The sequence below is a fragment of the Orussus abietinus genome, unplaced genomic scaffold (assembly GCF_000612105.2).
Source record: "Orussus abietinus isolate OABI.00-Male unplaced genomic scaffold, Oabi_2.0 scaffold210, whole genome shotgun sequence".
Classification (NCBI taxonomy): Eukaryota; Metazoa; Arthropoda; class Insecta; order Hymenoptera; family Orussidae; genus Orussus; species Orussus abietinus.
The window spans coordinates 42,459-60,612 of NW_019394372.1; the positions used below are offsets into that span (position 1 = coordinate 42,459).

Consider the following 18,154-nt stretch of genomic DNA (forward strand, 5'->3'; position numbering starts at 1 on the left):
GGACAAAAAGTTTGCTTTGAGGTATACGGGGAACTCAATGGTGGATACATGCCCGAACGCGTTAACTTTTGAGTCCGATTACTAGGGAAGTAATACCTTAACCATGACATTACCTCTCTTCGACCAGAAGCCCACAGAAGGTAATAAATATTTCTACCTTCTAATATATTTTTTACAAGGTTCCGGGTTAGATCGGAAATTCGAATCCCCCCCAGCTCTCCAATTCCCAGTCCGATCAGGAATCCAGATCCCTCTCAGGGTATCCTTCCCCAGCAACTGCAGATCGGTGCATCGTTCCTGAAGAAGAATAGCCCGGGTCCCTGGCGGGGGCGAAATCGGGTTTAATCGCCTTAAAAACTGGGGACGGAACTGGGGCGCGACTAAAGTGGCCCGATCGATTCCCGGATGTCGACCCTCCGGTTCCCGTGGGATCGGGGGGTGGGAACGTGTTCCTGGATCCCGTCGAGGGGGACCATCGACCTCCTGAAAAATCTCTGGATCGCGAGGATCGGACGATAGTGCCGACCCTAATCACCGTTTCCCACTTCCGCGTCACGCGTCACTCCCCGCGAATTCCCGAGCCCTGATAATTCCGATCCGTGTCCTGTGTTCCAGTTCGTGGCCCACCCGAATGTGCAGCAATTGCTGGCCTCGATCTGGTACGAAGGCCTTCCTGGGTTTCGCCGGAAAAACATGTTCCTCCAGGCCCTGGACATCGTCAGGATCGGGATTCTCTTCCCCTTCTTCAGCGTGGCCTACGTCATCGCTCCACACAGCGTCGTCGGGCAAACCATGAGGAAGCCCTTCATCAAGTTCATTTGCCACTCGGCCTCGTACTTCACGTTCCTCTGTGAGTATCTTCGACCAAGGACCGTCGGATATAGCCGCGATCCAAAGATCCTATGTCGGGGAGGCACGGAATCCTGGATACCCTGAAGAAGGACACCCAGAGGAGGCTTTTACAGCCCGGTATCGAGAACTTTATGCCAGAAGAATGTAATCCAAAGATATCGACGTGCAAGTGCCTCGTGAAACTGCATTTTTATCATACTAATTACCCTGAAGAGGGGGAATGCGCTTGGCTTTTATACTTTGTGTTCGAGAGATTTGAATATTCATCGGGCCGGCTTCCGCTTTGCTCCGGCCACTTCCGGGAGGAATATGGCGGGATGTTTTATAGTTTTGCCATATTGTGGGATCGCGTAACGCCTCGGCGACGCCGATTAAATTGCAGGGTGCAATTTCATGGTGCACTCGATTTCGAGTGACGTTTCGATGTGCACTTCCCTTTATTCAAAATTAATTTTTTTTTCCACGTGTTGTTCATTAGTAATTGCAAGAAAACACGGTTTAGACCATTTCCAGGAGTATACCTGCATTTTTAGTGTTTTCATGTTGTAGAATCGTTTAACGCTTCGGCGACGCCGATTAAATTGCAGGGTGCAATTTCATGGTGCACTCGATTTCGAGTAACGTTTCGATGTGAGCGTGGACCTCACCCCTTTATCCGAAATTAATTTCTTTTTCCACGTGTCGTTCACTAGTCATTGCAAGAAAACATGGTTTAGACCATTTCCAACAGTATACCTGCATTTTTAGTGTTTTCATGTTCTAGGATCGTTTAACGCTTTGGCGACGCAGGTTAAATTGCAGGGTGCAATTGTATGGTGCACTCGATTTCGAGTGACGTTTCGATGTGCGCGTGGTCCACTTCCCTTCATTCGAAATTAATTTTTTTTTCCACGTGTTGTTCATTTGTCATTGCAAGAAAACACGGTTTAGACCATTTCCAGCAGTATACCTGCATTTTTAGTGTTTTCATGTTGTAGGATCGTTTAACGCTTTGGCGACGCCGATTAAATTGCAGGGTGCAATTTGATGGTGCACTCGATTTCGAGTGACGTTTCGATGTGCGCGTGGACCTCACCCCTTTATCCGAAATTAATTTCTCTTTCCATGTGTCGTTTACTAGTCACTGCAAGAAAACATGGTTTAAACAATTTCGAGCAATATAACTGCATTTTTACAGTTTTTCCAGATTACAGAATCGTTTAACGCCTTGGGCACGCTAATTAAATTGGGGAGTGCAATTCGAGGATGCACTTGATTTCGAGTGACATTTCGACGTGTACGTGGACCTCACCCCTTTATCCGAAATTAATTTCTCTTTCCACGTGTCGTTTACTAGTCATTGCAAGAAAACATGGTTTAAACAATTTCCAGCAATATAACTGCATTTTTAGTTTTTCCAGATTGTAGAACCGTTTAACGCCTTGGGGATGCCAATTAAATTGAGGGGTTGAAATTCAGTTGATTTGCAGTAACGTTTCAAATTCCACGTGGCCGAGTTCCCTACAAACATTATTCCGAAAATCTTTTTTTTTTCATGCACATTTCATTACTAACCGCAATGGAACCCATTTCGACGAAATTCGAATAATGTGCCCGGATTTTTTTATGGCCATATTGCACTCGCGAAATACTTCATCAATACCAATTAAATCGAGGGTTGCAATTCGAGGGTACACTCGATTTTGATCGACGTTTCGTGGACCACCTCGTCGGAAATGTTGTTCTGAATATTATTTTCATTTCCATTTATTTTTTATTAGCACTCCAAACAGTAAATGCATTTAATTAGTGTGTCTATTTACGACATTCTTATATTTTTCTCACATTACGCTCACTTTAAAGGCGATTTTCGACGTTTATAACATTGAGATTATTAATTTTATAATATTTGCTAATTATTATAAGACATATTTGAACTCCTCGATCCATACTCTATCAGGTACATCATTCTCAATGCCTCGTTATTAATTAAAGAAATTTAGAGCCCGGAGGAATCCGCTTTTGTGTATACGTTAAATATAAGAAACGACGTAAACAAAAATGTCGGTGAGGCTGTTTCGCATCAAAGGGGTGTATGTCCACGATGAGTAAGTCCCTAAATATACTTTTACATCAAAACTGCGGTCTTGGGGAAATTTCTCAAGAGAACGTTCTAAGGTCCTAACCTATGCAAGACATCTTCCAGGCAAACGATCGCTATCGCGCAGATTTCCGATTTAGTTTACCAAAGGCGTACCTATTACTGGTACCGGTAGCGAAAGATATTTGTAAACTGTTTAGAAACTCGGTCCGCCGATGTTTAATTTGCCGACGTGCTCGAATCCAAAATACGATGCGGAAACGCACGTCTACGGTTTGAGAAACTTTCCTAAAGTAGGCGAGAAATTTCCGAAAGCTCGACGGTAGTAATTAAATATCGTCGTCGCACTTTATTTCGCGTACATTTAATGAATCTATTGAAATTTTAAATAATCACCTCGTCTCCATTCGTCTTTTAATTTTTTATTACCAATGTATTTTACATGATGTTTATCCGGAGGGATATATGATATTGATTATGTAGTTAAGACAGAGGAAGAGAGAAAATAATTTACATTTTTAAACGCTAGAAAAGGAACGAGGGAGACATGTTCACGTGGTTATTCCTTTCTCGATTTCCACCCTTAAGGTGATATGAAAGGATGATATATACATAACGTAAAGTCAGAAGATTTATAAAACTTATCTCCAAACTGGGTGCACCGAATTATTTGAAATTTTAACACGTGATTAATGTGTGTCTTGAAAAAGAATATGTACACATGTACACATTTAACTTTCCTTCAAAAAAGCTCCTTGCAAAAAATCTTACTCACTCTAAGGTTGTACTGGATCCTGAACGATATTGTTTAAAAAGGCTCATATGCGTTTCTTCAATTTAAGGTGAAGTGAAACCCCTTTCAAATCAGTCGATTCGAATACAACACTTTTTTTTAAGGGTATTAGACCAAACTGTCCACAACTTTGACACATCACTCCTGATCATCTAAGAATTGTCCTGACACATAAAAAATTTGGATTTTGTAAACAAATTTTTTAACTCAGCCTAGACCAGAACCAAAATGGCGTCGAGCTCTCATATTTCGATCAATATACAATTATCGAAGGCTCTGATATGAGAATCGAAAGGGTTTGGACAATTTTACGACAATTTAGAACACTCTGGTAATCGATAAGCTCACATTTGAACGGGATAAAGGCAAAAAAAGGGTTATATGCGCTTCTATGCTAAAACGATGGGAATACGAGGTCTCGGAGTGGAAATTTAATTACCCTGGAAATCACAGATGGCGCAGGGGGTCCCTCTGCAGTCAATTAGAGCCTCAGAAAGCATGAATTCAGAGGATTTCTGGAGTTTTACTTCGATTTCTTTATATTTATTGTACGAAAACGACAGGTGGAGTATGCCATTTGGTACAATATCCAATATAATTCGATACAGCTGTCAATATAAAAACGCACATCGGCAACGTAGGCATTTAGAAAAATCTTCTTTATCGACGTCGATCAAGTTCCTCGACGTGTTTCACTTCACCTTAAATAATTGTTTAAATCGGTTACATCACGGCTCTCAGCTAGGCTTCAATTCTCGTAATTGAATCCCACATTCTCAGGACTTCATTTCGAAGGATCCTTTTCAGGGATATCACGCCTCCGAGGAATTCGTGCTTAACGACCCGGTAGGAAATTCGCTTCTCTCGTAAAACGTCCCCAAAAGTGGACTCATTTTCCCGGAAAGCATTTTGAGAAGTGCTCGGAGAAAAGAGACGGTAATGCACTGTGCTGGAGGCAAATTTCCTCGGCTCCTTCTTCAGGGAACACCAGGATATAGGGTTAAAGTAACCAGAAGTACCCCCTTAATGAGTTTAGCTCGTGATACAGGAAGCTCATATCAGATGTCCGATGTGCATCTACATTTTTCCTAATTTTAAAATTGCCAGCCGAGGGAAACTGCAAAGGAGCACTTCGGAGTGCTTCTTCGGAATATTCCCGACGTTGCAATTTTTCCGTCTTGGTATCAAACGCCTTTCGGCACATCCTTAACATCATAGGGCAATGCCAGAAAAGAGTTCCTTAATGGTTAACGCATTAAACACCGCGACGGTAAATATTTCGACCACGTTGCGTTGGTTGTCGATGAATAAGGTATACCGAAAAATTCTTTACATAATTGAAACGTTAGGTGAAGTAGACGGAAAGTGAAGCGAACAATTTGCTGCTTAACGCGTTAAGGGTCAAGACGTATTTATTCAACAATTTCAGTACTCGACACTTTTATTCTGCACTAATCAATGGATGTCGCTTAATGGTTTAAAGGAAATGAGATTCGTCTTAGAATTTTCTTTTATTTAGAATAATTGTTTATGCACTATATACTTAATGTCTAGCCGGGATAATACTTTGTTTCTCTTTCGCTCATTTGTCAGTCATGCTGATCCTGGCCAGCCAGAGGATAGAGAGCGTCATCGGAAATTGGATGGGACACGACATTCCGCAACATGAGCCAGCCCCGACAAAAAGAGGAGCAGCTCCGACGATAGTGGAGTGGTGAGTTATTGGGATCGAGGATTAACCAATACAATAATGATCGGTTTCATCCCACCGAGGATTTTCTCTTGGGGAAGATTGGGGTGTACGCGCCCTGTTTTACAAGACACGTTACACCTCGATACCATAATGCCAGAATAAAAATATCGCTCGAGGTGACATGCCCACCAGAGTCAGTGCGAACTGATCTTCATCATTTTAATTCCGAAAAAAAATGTAATTATACAGAATGTCCCATGAAAAAAAAAAAAACCTAAATAATTCCTAAATGAGGGTGGTAGTCGAAAAATGTCAACGAAAAATGTCAACGAAAATTGTAGGGTATGGAGGGGGGAAACTTATGTAAAGAAAATTTTCAGCATAATTGCTTGTGTTTGCTATCCTACATGCCATGCGTCAATTTTCTTAAATGGCAACAGTAATTGTCATCCCTCTAAAAGTTATTCGACTTGATGAAACAAATTCGACGGTGCCATTTTTTATGTAATTTTCATCATTTTCTGGCGAAATTTTGCGTAGTAAGCGCAAATTTTGCGTGATAAGTTTTCCCCCTCTATACCCTGCAATTTTCGTTCGAAACATTTTCCAATTACCACCCTCATTTAGGTGTATTTTTGTTTAATGGGACACTCTGTATATCTAGAGACTGTGAACTTTAATCTCTTTAATCCTCCGCTAATTTGATAAGAGTCAACCCTACAATTACGGAATTACCGCCATGCTTTCCTGGCGTGTTAAGGTATATCATGTTTGTGGCATTGAAATTTAACGCAGCAATTTAAATGGTTGGCAAATTTAGGCTGCAATGATATTTAGTCGAGACCACCAAAGTCGTATCAAATGGCTACAGGAGGTCTTTCTTCTGCCCGAATGCTTTTTTGGCACATTAAGGTATATCATGTTTGGGGCATTGAAATTTAACGTAGCAATTTAAATGGTCGGCAAATTTAGGCTCAAATTATATCTAGTCGAGACTACCAAAGTCGCATCAAATGGCTACAGGGAGTTTTTCTTCTGCCCGAATGCTTTTTTGGCACATCAAGGTATATCATGTTTGGGGCATTGAAATTTAACGTAACAGTTTAAATGGTCGGCAAATTTAGGCTGCAATTGTATCTAGTCGAGACTACCAAAGTCGCATCAAATGGCTACAGGGAGTTTTTCTTCTGCCCGAATGCTTTTTTGGCACGTTAAGGTATATTATGTTTAGAGCATTGAAATTTAACGTAGCAATTTAAATGGTTGGCAAATTTAGGCTGAAATGATATCTAGTCGAAACTACCAAAGTCGCATCAAATGGCTACAGGGAGTTTTTCTTCTGCCCAAATGTTAGGTTCATCCTAGCCTGGGTATCCGGCCTGATTTGGTCGGAGGTGAAGCAACTGTGGGACGTGGGCCTTGAGGAATACGTGAACGACATGTGGAACGTGATCGACTTCGTGACGAACTCGTTGTACGTGGCCACGGTGGCCCTGAGAGTGGTCGCCTATTACAGGGTTCAGAAGGAGAACGAGGGCCAGGAGCCTGGATCGGTGGTCGAGCTCCAGAGGGAACAGTGGGACACCTGGGACCCGATGCTGATATCCGAAGGCCTCTTCTCCGCCGCTAACATCTTCAGGTATTGGCTTCGTTACCCCGAGCCTCGCTCTCCCCGAACCAGTCCCGAAATTGCTGATGGAACTCGAGCATGGTCAACCTCGGACTCCGATGAAGCTGATGGACTTGGAATCCCTGATAGCCACTTCCAGAAATCCAGACCAGATCTGATCCCGACTGAAACTGGTCGCCTCAATCCACGCCAGAGCATTCCTGACCATAACTAACAATCAGTCACTTGAAATCGAAACTCGTGCATCGAATCTCCAAAGACGCTCTAGTCAATGGAGCGGCAGCGTCAAACTACATAATTCACCAACTTAGGTACAGAGGATAGATCGAAGGATTAAACGTCACCAAGAAATCGAGAGATAGCGCCATCAGCGATAAAGAACATATTCCACCCATAGATGTAATTTATGTAGTTCCAGTGCAACAATCATTTTTCGTTGTACATGCAGGGGAAATATTTCTACAAAAATGGTCCCGGCCTACTTTCAAGTATATACGTTTACTGAAGTTTGTACAATTTATTGCTATGACCGTGAATTATTCCTCTGCATGATATACGAGTCGGAAAGGGTCGTGGACGATTTTATTTCTGCGACCACCCAAACGAAGGTGTAATATAAACGTGTGCTGCGTAACGGTGAAGCCATGCTTTTGTCGATTTTTTTAGTTCATGGTACCGTGCTGGGTGTCCTCTTCCGCTACTTGGGCCTCTCTTTAATATCGAATTTTATTTTCCTCGGTCCTCTGTTAATATTACTTTCCACGCTGGAATATTCCTTTACGAATGGCGTTTCTTTCCCCTCGTTTCGCCTTCGCATTAGGGCGTCCAGATCCAACCACTCTGGAGCCGGGTTTAATTGGGCCGTGTATACGCGGGTGTATGCATAATCCACTAATACTCCGCGAACACCCCCGGAATGCGTAATTCCGACCAAAGTATTGCAACGGTTCGGGATCTGGGCGATATTAAAGTTGTTTATGCGTTTCAGCTCCCTTAAGCTGGTCTACATCTTCTCGGTAAACCCTCATCTGGGTCCTCTTCAAGTGTCTCTCTCCAGGATGGTGATGGACATCATGAAGTTCTTCTTCCTCTACGTTCTGGTGCTCTTCGCCTTCTCTTGCGGTGAGTTCGATTGCGAGCCCAAGGATGGTTTTATGCCCGCCGAGTTGCTAACTGGGTTACACCTCGGGTTTATAGTGTGCCCTGGCTCCTGATTCCCCCTGAAATATCCAAGTGTACCCAGTCCGGAGTTAACTGACTTGTTAACGGTAATTCACGGCTCAGGTGCGAGTTAAATCGGCGAGTCTGAACATGGGCCAACCACCGGAGACACCCAACTTCGAATTCGGTTAGCTGCCGGAACTTCGAATGGATGTCACAAGTAGTTCAAGATCATCCTCGGAGAACGTTGCAAACACTGGGACAATTGACTTTCAGATTTCCCGTTGTCCCCATTCTTATTGGCTGGTCCAGAGCCCGGACGCGTTGTCACCTGGACCATCTCGATTCGATCGCGCAATTAATTGGAATTAATTACTCAGGCCTCAACCAGCTTCTTTGGTACTACGCCGACATGGAGAAGAAGAGATGTCCGACTGCGATGCCTTATCCACCCAGTGCCAACGTCACGACCGACTCCAATGCCTGCATTGTCTGGCGTCGTTTTGCCAAGTATGCATTGCTCCATTATCTGGTATCAATCGTGTTCCAATGTCTGCACCGATGACACGGCCTGTAAACAATGGAACTCGGGCAAAAAGACCCCAAAACGCGGAGGGAAAAGATTTAATGGAGTAATAGAAAGTACAATTTAGCCTCTTCGAGACGACGCAAACACTATTCTGGGCTGTCTTCGGATTGGTCGACCTGGAGAGCTTCGAGCTGGACGGCATTAAGGTCTTCACCAGGTTCTGGGGGATGCTGATGTTTGGCACGTACTCCGTCATCAACATCGTCGTCCTGCTGAACTTGCTGATAGCCATGATGAATCATTCCTATCAGCTGATATCGGTAATTGGCCGGCAAATCACCCATTTCTTCATCGACCCAGCTTCGACCCCACTTAACTCCCTGAAAATGTAATCAGGAACGCGCTGACATCGAGTGGAAGTTCGCAAGGAGTAAACTGTGGATCAGCTACTTCGAGGAGGGCGGCACGGTGCCGCCACCCTTCAATATCATCCCAACCCCGAAGAGTGCCTGGTACGTGGGCCAGTGGTTGTACCGGAAACTCTGCGGCCACAGCAGAGCTGCCAAGACGGAACACATGAAGACTATCAGGGTAAGGACGTCGGACCGATTCCCAAGTGCGGAGAGAAATAGTTAGGGCTTGGCAAAGAGGATCAGAAGCTGCAGGACCGATGACGACCGTCGTCGGAAGTGCAGCCGTCTCGGTTCTTTTCCACAAGCCCTAAACATCTCTCTCCGCGAACCTTGAAGAGCAAGCGAGAGGAACACGAAAGTGAAGAAGTCCTTCCAGCGCAAGGTTAAGCAAGCCTCGGAGAGGGACTTCCGGTACCAAAGTATCATGAGGAACCTGGTGAGAAGGTACGTCACGGTGGAGCAGAGGAAGACCGAGGGCGAGGGTGTCACCGAGGATGACGTCAACGAGATCAAACAGGACATCAGCGCCTTCAGATGCGAGTTGATCGAGATCCTGAAGAACTCTGGCATGAACACCTCCACCGCTTCCGGGGCGGGGACTGGTGAGACTTTGCGACGCGAGGAACTTCCGGTCGCTGGCAAGAAATTCCAGAACACCCAACGTCGGAACGATCTTAAAATACCGACACTAATAAATAATGAGATGTACACAAATTTTGGGAGTACTTTCTGGGCCGCCTTCGACCGGAAGTCTGCATCTTTGGCACGGCGATCCCTAAATCTGCTACTTAGAAGAGTCACGAGTTATTGTTTTCACTAACGTATGATTGATTCTAAACTACGTAAGAGATGAAGACATGCAATCTGATGGGGATAAAGGTTCCCTGGAAATATTTCTGTACGAACATGTTCTTCTTTTCCTACGCAGACTCCATTTACAACTTATTTATAATTTATAGCAATTGGTGAAGTCCTCGTGTAGTGATACCATCCATAAGTGACAACGTTTTGACAAGATGACGCACTGAGAAAAAATTACTTTCATTCAAAGAAATGATAATTTCAATGAACCGAGAAAAACATGTTCAAATAATTTCTTTTTTTCAAGGAAATGATTTTCTTCAGTGGAATTAAAGAAATGAAACGTATAGGATGAATCAGAGTTAACATTAAGCATTTTTGTAGTGAAGGCTATATTTTTTTATTTTACGCTGAAATTTTATTAACCCCTATCAAAAAAATAATTTCCTTGACGAAAAATTTGTCTTAGTGTGGGAATCACAGGCGAGGATTTCTCTGTGCATGATTGCAACGAGTAGCGATTAAACCTAGGTTAGATATTAATCCTAAGTTTTCTGAGTTGGTTTCAGTAGTGCGTTTTAGATTGGTCCTTGGTTTTCTGTTTGCCTCGTAGGCGGTACCCTTAAAGAGCTGTCCGTAGGTGCGGGAGGCAAGAAGAACCGCCAGAAGGAACGCCGATTGATGAAGGGGTTCAACATCGCTCCCCAACCCGGAGGAAGCGGCACGTTGCCCCCGGTTGCGGAGTTCATAGCGACTCTTCAACAAGTCAACCAAGAGCACCCACACGACCTGTTCGGCAGCACACTGAGCGGCATCTTTGGTCCCAGTGCCCCTCCAAAGAAGAGTCCTCATCACACCAGCACCAACAGCGTACCTGGCCTGGGAACTGGATCCAGGCAAATTCGCAGCACCAGATGCAGCTCCAGAAAGAGGCGCTGGGGAACGTTGATCGAGGCGGCCAAGGCTGGCAGGGTATCCAGACTAATCGGTTAGTTTATTCCATGACGTAGTTCATTGAAGCCATGATGTGGATGTATGACCGAAGGTCAACGCATGGGAGGCTGCGTGGAAAAGCACTTGAACCGAGTGTCTAAACCAATAATTAAATTCGGGTTTGGTTTAGACACCGGAGACGCGCTCTGTCCAGCATCTCCAGCATGTCACCCTGTAGACGTAGTCGATTAGAGCTAGAAACCATTGATTGTGAGTCCATACGCGCAGAAGAAAATTTGTTCAATGAACAAACCCGCCTTGACTTTGAATTTTAGAGAACATAGTCAAAAGACCAAATATCTTGGATAAATGTACCGAGTTACTTCAAAACGTCAACCAAATGTCTGATTGTCCGCGTACTAACCATATTCTATGGCTAAAGAAAGATCATATCGATTCAACCAAATATTTTTCTGCGTGTGCCTTCTATCTGTTGCGGGTGGTCTTAGACCCCCGACGTATGCTCTAGCGAGTAGTCTCAGTTTGTCACATGACGCGATCTGACCTTCCAAAGACATCCCTCATGCCATTCGTCCTGGAACTGTCCCTCGAGGTTGGTCGAGTCGAGCCCTGATGCAGAGTCGACTCTTGCCCTTGCAGGGAGGTCCCGGTCCGAGGACTCGGTGTACTCTCCAGCATCGGAGGATGGTGGGTCCAGGTCGGAGGGCTCATCGGACTCGAAGTCTTCCCTGGAAACGGCGCCCCATGAGCCCCATCCTCACCATCCCCACCATCCTCATCAGCCCTACCACGTCCACCATCACGAGGTTCACAACGTGTTCACCCATGGCTTGGGGCCAGCTTTGGCTGCCCTGACGAAGAAGCGCAAGAAGTTCTCCGCCTCCAGGTCCTCGACGCCGGTTATGTCCAGCCATGTGAACCCGGTCGAGTCCGTCAGCAACCCTGTCGCCGTCACTCTGTCCTCGAAGGTCTGCAGGAAGCAGCTGCAGCGTGCCAGTAGCGTGCCTGCTAGAGGTCCTGACCTTGCACTTGCACCTGTCTTGCCAAGGAGGCACGAGGTCACTCAGAGTCAGCAACCTAGTATGGACACTGAAGTCGCCAGTGTCAGCGAGCATCAAGGTTAGCTTTTTACTCGGTTGTGTTATCTCCTAACCTCTAGACCGCAAATCCTCACTTTAGGATGTGGTCTCATCGTTTAGGATGAGGATGAGGCGAAAGGGTTGGACTCAATTCAAGGATAATCAAAGATGATCAATAATGATTACCTGGTAACCTCTAGACCACAAATCCTCACTTTAGGATGTGGTCTCATCGTTTAGGATGAGGATGAGGCGAAAGGGTTGGAGTCAATTCAAGGACAATCAAGGATGATCAATAATGATTCGAGGATACTATCACATTTCTGGGCAGTAGAGGTAGAGAGTCCACTTTCAGATACTATAGAAGACGGAAGAAAAGAAATCAAACAGCAACTACTAATGACTTGATAGTGGTGAAGGTTAGACTTAAGGTGATGCGAAAGTGGCATCAAATCACGATTCTGAAACTTTTCTCCAAATTGAACCTACCGAATAGTCTCAAATTTTACACCGTGAATATGGAGGCTGGAAGGAAGGTCCTGACCCACGTAAAATTTCCACTTTTTTTTTAAATTTATTTAGATACTTTTTATAAAAAATTAAATTTCATGGGTGTCGGAACCTTCTTTATGGCCTCCATATTCACGTTGTACAGTATCAAACGATTCGGTATACCCAGCTTGTTAGAAAGTTTCATGAATTTGATTTCTTAGTTACAACTTTCACGTACCCTTAAGACAATTATTTATTTCTGCGGTATGGATTTCTGGACTCACCATAATGCCGGGTTTGAATCGAAAATATGCTATCGTACATTCTGGCTGAGAAATAGTGTCACGTCTTTATCACTCTAGGGTTAGCATTAGTTCGAAATTAAATAACAACCCCACTCTGTTTGAGATATTGTATCACGTTCCTTGTTTCACTCCGGTGTCAGGACTAGTTCAAAAGTAAACAACAAGTACACTGTTTGAGAGGGTGTGTCACGTTTCTGGTCTCACCTTGGTGTCAGGACCAGTTCAAAAGTAAACAACTAGAACAAAGTTCGAAACTGAACATCCTATACTAAGACCTGACACACACCTAGAGTTGCACAACAGTTACGCAATAGTTTGATGCGCCTATACTCAGAACAATAAATTCAACTGAACCGTTATTCAGCAAGGTATACCCTTGCACTTGATTAGTTTTTATCGAAAAACCGTTTAGTTGCCCGAACATATTTCGACAGTTTTACGTCGATATTTTTATCGTCACTACAAAAATGACATACGGAACGCTTCAGTTCGTATAATCCTTAACGAAGACTGTAAATGACCAATATAAATATAAATGTCGGTAACGGAACGCGACAGTTTATGTTACCACATGAGTATTCAAAATGGCATTACCACCAAAAAGGGTATAGATGAATTTTAGCTCATCGACGTCGATTAAATGTCCCAGCGCCTTTCGTATCATCGTAAGGTGAAGTGAAACATCCTTCAAATCAGGCGATTCGAATACAACACTTTTTTTTAAGGGTATTAGACCAAACTGTCCGAAACTTTGACACATCACTCCTGATCATCTAAGAATTGTCCTGACACATCCAAAATTTGGATTTTTCAAAAAAATTTTTTACCTCAGTCCAGACCAGAACCAAAATAGCGTCGAGCTCTCATATTTCGATCAATATACAATTATCGAAGGCTCTGATATGAGAATCGAAAGGGTCAGGACAATTTTACGACAATTTAGAGCACTTTGGTAATCGATAAACTCACATTTGAACGGGATAAAGGCAAAAAAGGGTTGTATAAAACGATGGGAATACGAGGTCTCGGAGTGGAAATTTAATTACCCTGGAAATCACAGATGGCGCAGGGGGTCCCTCTGCAGTCAATTAGGGCCCCAGAAAGCATGAATTCAGAGGATTTCTGGAGTTTTACTTCGATTTCTTTATATTGATTGTACGAAAACGACAGGTGGAGTATGCCATTTGGTACAATATCCAATATAATTCGATACAGCTGTCAATATAAAAACGAACATCGGCAGCGTAGGCATTTAGAAAAAACTTCTTTATCAACGTTGATCAAGTTCCTCGACGTATTTCACTTCACCTTAAGGGATACTACTCCGTACGCGGGTACCATTTTCAAGAGATACTAATTTCAACGTTCACATTCTAGGTGTAGTGGTCAGTGCAGCACCGCTGACCCCGTCCACAACCGAGGAGAGCGTCGTAGCTTCTGGAACGCTTTCGATGACCATGAAGAGGAACGGCTCGGCGACCCAACTTCAGCGTCTCTCGGGCATCGAACCGATCTCCGGGCACGACGTGTCCTCCGGTTGGCTCTGAGCTTTCCCCAGGCCGTCGACGCGCGAGGAAGAGGCCTGACGATCGAGCCGAATTCTTCCGGTCAGCTTCTTGGCTGATCATCTGCGACGACGACCGGGACTCGCGTCTCCTAGGTTATGCGGTCGTCATTAGCCAGACGCACAACGATGCCTTAACGCCAAAAACGCGGCCGCGGGCCGGCGTTGGACGAGATTTCGTCGACTGGCCCACCGAAATGCTCTCCTAGCTTCGAAGTTCAATTTCGCCGGCCCTGGACCGGTTAATCCGACCGCTGGCACGATCGTCGACGTCTTCGATCTGGGCCTGTTCCCTTCGCTCTGGAGACGGCGCCCAACTAATTCGGGTTCCTTTGCATTTCGGATCTATTGGACTGCCTGGAAAGTTATTGCGGTTTTTGCTGGTTAACACGTTAAGTGCCACGCCGCAGGTTTTAGGTTCATGTTACAGTACCGCGCGGATCTGCGCTTGCATACTGACTGTAAGACTAAAGATTTCCCTTAGGGGACATCAGCTTTTGTTCAGTCAATGCTTTAAGAAAAAGAATATAATATAGAAAAGTCAACGTAGTTTATTGGAACAACGTGAACAAAGGTGTGGATTTTCTTTTTACATTGGTGAAAAATTGTGCTAACTTCTAGTGTTAAATTTTTCGACCTAACATTTGAGAATTACTTTTGTAACGTTCAGTGCAGTATCTTCTAATTTTATGCGCACTGTCTTCCTTTTTCACTGAATCATGCCGAGGTCTTGTACTGCTGACAGTTTCTTTTCCCTTGCTCTGTGTAAAGGCTTCAAGCCGATATTTTGGCGGGGTAACCTAACATTTTTGTTCTCCGGTTCGCCCGTTGGTGGTAGCCCACTTGACGGCCGAGTCTGGACCTGAACGGGACGGCAAGCAAAACGGGCTGGGCACTTAACGTGTTAACGGCGTTCACCACCGACGTGGGGACGATGACTTCCACCGCTAGATGGCATTAGTATCGAATTCGGTAGGAGGTAACCAAAACGTACTTTCTCGCTCGGATAAGTAAGACGCAACGCAACATGGCCGGTGTTTAGCAACGATGGAAAAATATGTACATGCCTTACACGTATGGTACTCACGCAACGGCTGGAACGGCTCTGACTTGGCGTCGAAGCGTGCGCGTCACCTAGCGCCCGCACCCGCCAGTTGGACGCTCCGCCTAGATTTGGCAACGGTGGTCGAGGTGAGCTCAAATTCCTCGGGTGGAACCCGAAAATCACAAAAAAGGTGCTCCACGAGAACTATGATTTTAAGCGTATTTCTCAACCGATCGGGCTCAACGAATGCTCGTTTTAAATATAAAACGTTGATGTGTGTTCCTATGGGAGCGATTCTCGATAACGCAACTCCTTCCTAGTTAAAAGAGCATTCAAAGTATGTTGTAGCACTTTTTTATATGAACCACTTATCGAAAATCGCTCCCACATAAACACAGGTCAAGATTTCATCTTTAATATGAGCACTCGTTGAATCCGATCGGTTTTAGAAATACGCTGAAAATCGTTGTCCCTGTAAGGCCCTGCAAAATCGCTGGAGTGGTGAGCGCCCTTAAGGCGATACGAAAGTGTCGTTAAAGAGGTCTCGTTAATGTAACTTTCCTCCGAATTGGGTGCACCGAATCGTTTCAAAATTTACAATGTGAATACGGGGGCTTTAAGGAAGGTCCCGACACCCAGGAAATTTCAATTTTATGAACTTTTGTTTATAAATATTTTCAACATTTTTTATCAAACTTGATATTTCGCGAGTTTCAGGACCTACCTTAGGTATGTGCGTTTTCAGCGATTTCTGGGCAAATTGCATTGCTGATATTGTGGGCCTTGCTACTTTATAGCCTATTTTGGACTCGTGCAAGAAAATCCCCCGATTTTTATTCTTCTTTTCCATCTTTAGTTAAACAGTCCAGATAACCCAGAGAATAATATACGAAAAAATTATTGTTATAGTGTAGAGCGAAGTCTACGCTGTAAAATGACGCATAACATGAAGAAAAAAGAACATCTTAATTGTAGAGAAGAAAGCGTGAAATTTCGCGGAGGAAAAATTGCAATAACTTTCTAGATAACCTAATAGATAGCGGTAAAGGCTGTGATCTTCGCGACAAGGAAGCTGGGTAATCAGCAATTGTATTTTCGTTTCTGGGTTTGGTTGGTTTAACCCGAGATCTGATGAACCCTGTGTCCTGGATCCGATGTGTCGAGCTGGATTAACCTGTAACAGGAGTCTGGTTCCTTTATTGGGAGAGTTCTATGTGGAACTATTGTCGACGTAGTCCACCGATCAGTGAGTGGAATCGTTTGAACTCCGTGGTGGTCCCTCTATCATTTTTAACGGGTTGATTGTTGATCAGGGGATGTCGAAGAAGCGTCCCAAGCCACAATCGAGTCTTCTCGATCGTCCTCGAGTGAACAGCGACTACTGCCAGAAAGGAGAACCGCGGTGGGCCAGGAAGAAATAGACTTTAATGACCCCAACGAGTCGTCCTTCGACCCTGGGTGCCGTCGATGACTACGATGACTACCCCTAAGCCGTTACTTAACGTTTTGTCAGATTTTAATAACGTTGCCCGATTCCGAGGGACCCGACCGAGACGAGGGAAAGATCGAGCGCCTTCCTTTGACTTGACTCCATAGAAGCCACGAAGAGAGTCCTTACTTACTTCTTAGACTATAAGCAGTCCTGCGGAGTTCCTCGTTGGCCACGAACGGCGATCCTTACGAGTCGACGATCCCTGTCAAGAGTCGCCTCTAGTCCTCGTGGCCCTTTTTGGGGAAAACTGGGGAGATTGCGGCACGACCAAGAACACGGTAGAATAGTTCAGTCGTAGGGTTTAATCCATAGGCGATACGCGAGTTCGCGACAACCTCACCTCGTAGATGATACTTCTATGTAAGATGGTAACGTTAGTCTCGGTACCGACGATGATGACGATGACAAGCCGTGATTCGGACCACAAGCGACGACGATGAGCCGCGGATTTCCTCCGTTGGGCTCTTCAAGGTCCCCTTCAGAAACACTCTCCAGTCTAAACGCTAAAAAAACAAGCGGTTTTCATAAATCAATATAAAGAATCTGTACTGAAAAAATTTAGCCGAATTCAATTTAATATATTTTATTATTTCCTTTTAAAGAAGGAACGAAGATATTCTTACCGTATATGTTATCGTCTTATCTGTCCCCGATGCAAGGAAAAACAATTCCGGGATTTTTAACCCACGTTTAAACAAAATGTTCCAGAGAAGAATTTCTTCATTATATGATCAATGTGATATTTCGGTAGTAACACCGAATCAAGCTAAATTCTTTATCATTTAAACGTGTAGTTCTACAGTAGAAAGCTTTACACGTCATGTTTAGTCATCTTTTTATATTGATTTATGAAAACTATTTATTTTTCGAGGGTTTTGATGGGAAGGACAGGATATCGACGAGAGGTCCTAATCCCGACTCTTTTAAGTGTATTCGTCATACGTCTGTAGCCGTTTATATGAAATGATCATTGTAAATGTACCGGATGAGAGAGACGGAGGTTACCTCGACTGGAGCGAGGAACCCACGTCCGTGTTGTGTTTTCATGTCTAAAACGTGCTTTTCCTTTTTCTACAGAGCCGGAAGCTCGCAGGAGCTCGTCCTGGCCGAACGCAATTCGAATGGGCCTAGAGTTAAGACTATGGTTACGGAAGCTGAGATTAAAGAACGATCGTAATGTAATTATTGTTGTTTTCTTCGAGATAGTGTCAGAACTTCTCGAAGTGATGGTGCAGAGATATGTCCGGCGACTTGTGCCGCGAAATGTAAAT

The 18,154-nt window shown here is 44.3% G+C and overlaps 1 protein-coding gene across 1 annotated transcript in view; it reads left to right on the forward strand.

Moving 5' to 3' along the window:
- Positions 1-14,329, forward strand: part of LOC105696714 (transient receptor potential-gamma protein) — a 34,917-nt gene extending 20,588 nt beyond the window's left edge. The window contains exons 7-17 of the mRNA XM_023432055.1: positions 616-850; positions 5,319-5,439; positions 6,773-7,057; positions 8,037-8,170; positions 8,590-8,719; positions 8,863-9,058; positions 9,135-9,329; positions 9,528-9,753; positions 10,566-10,940; positions 11,546-12,025; positions 14,160-14,329. Of these exons, the coding sequence (XP_023287823.1) occupies positions 616-850; positions 5,319-5,439; positions 6,773-7,057; positions 8,037-8,170; positions 8,590-8,719; positions 8,863-9,058; positions 9,135-9,329; positions 9,528-9,753; positions 10,566-10,940; positions 11,546-12,025; positions 14,160-14,329 (2,547 nt within the window). The remainder of the gene's footprint in view (positions 1-615; positions 851-5,318; positions 5,440-6,772; positions 7,058-8,036; positions 8,171-8,589; positions 8,720-8,862; positions 9,059-9,134; positions 9,330-9,527; positions 9,754-10,565; positions 10,941-11,545; positions 12,026-14,159) is intronic.
- Positions 14,330-18,154: the final 3,825 nt, after the last annotated feature.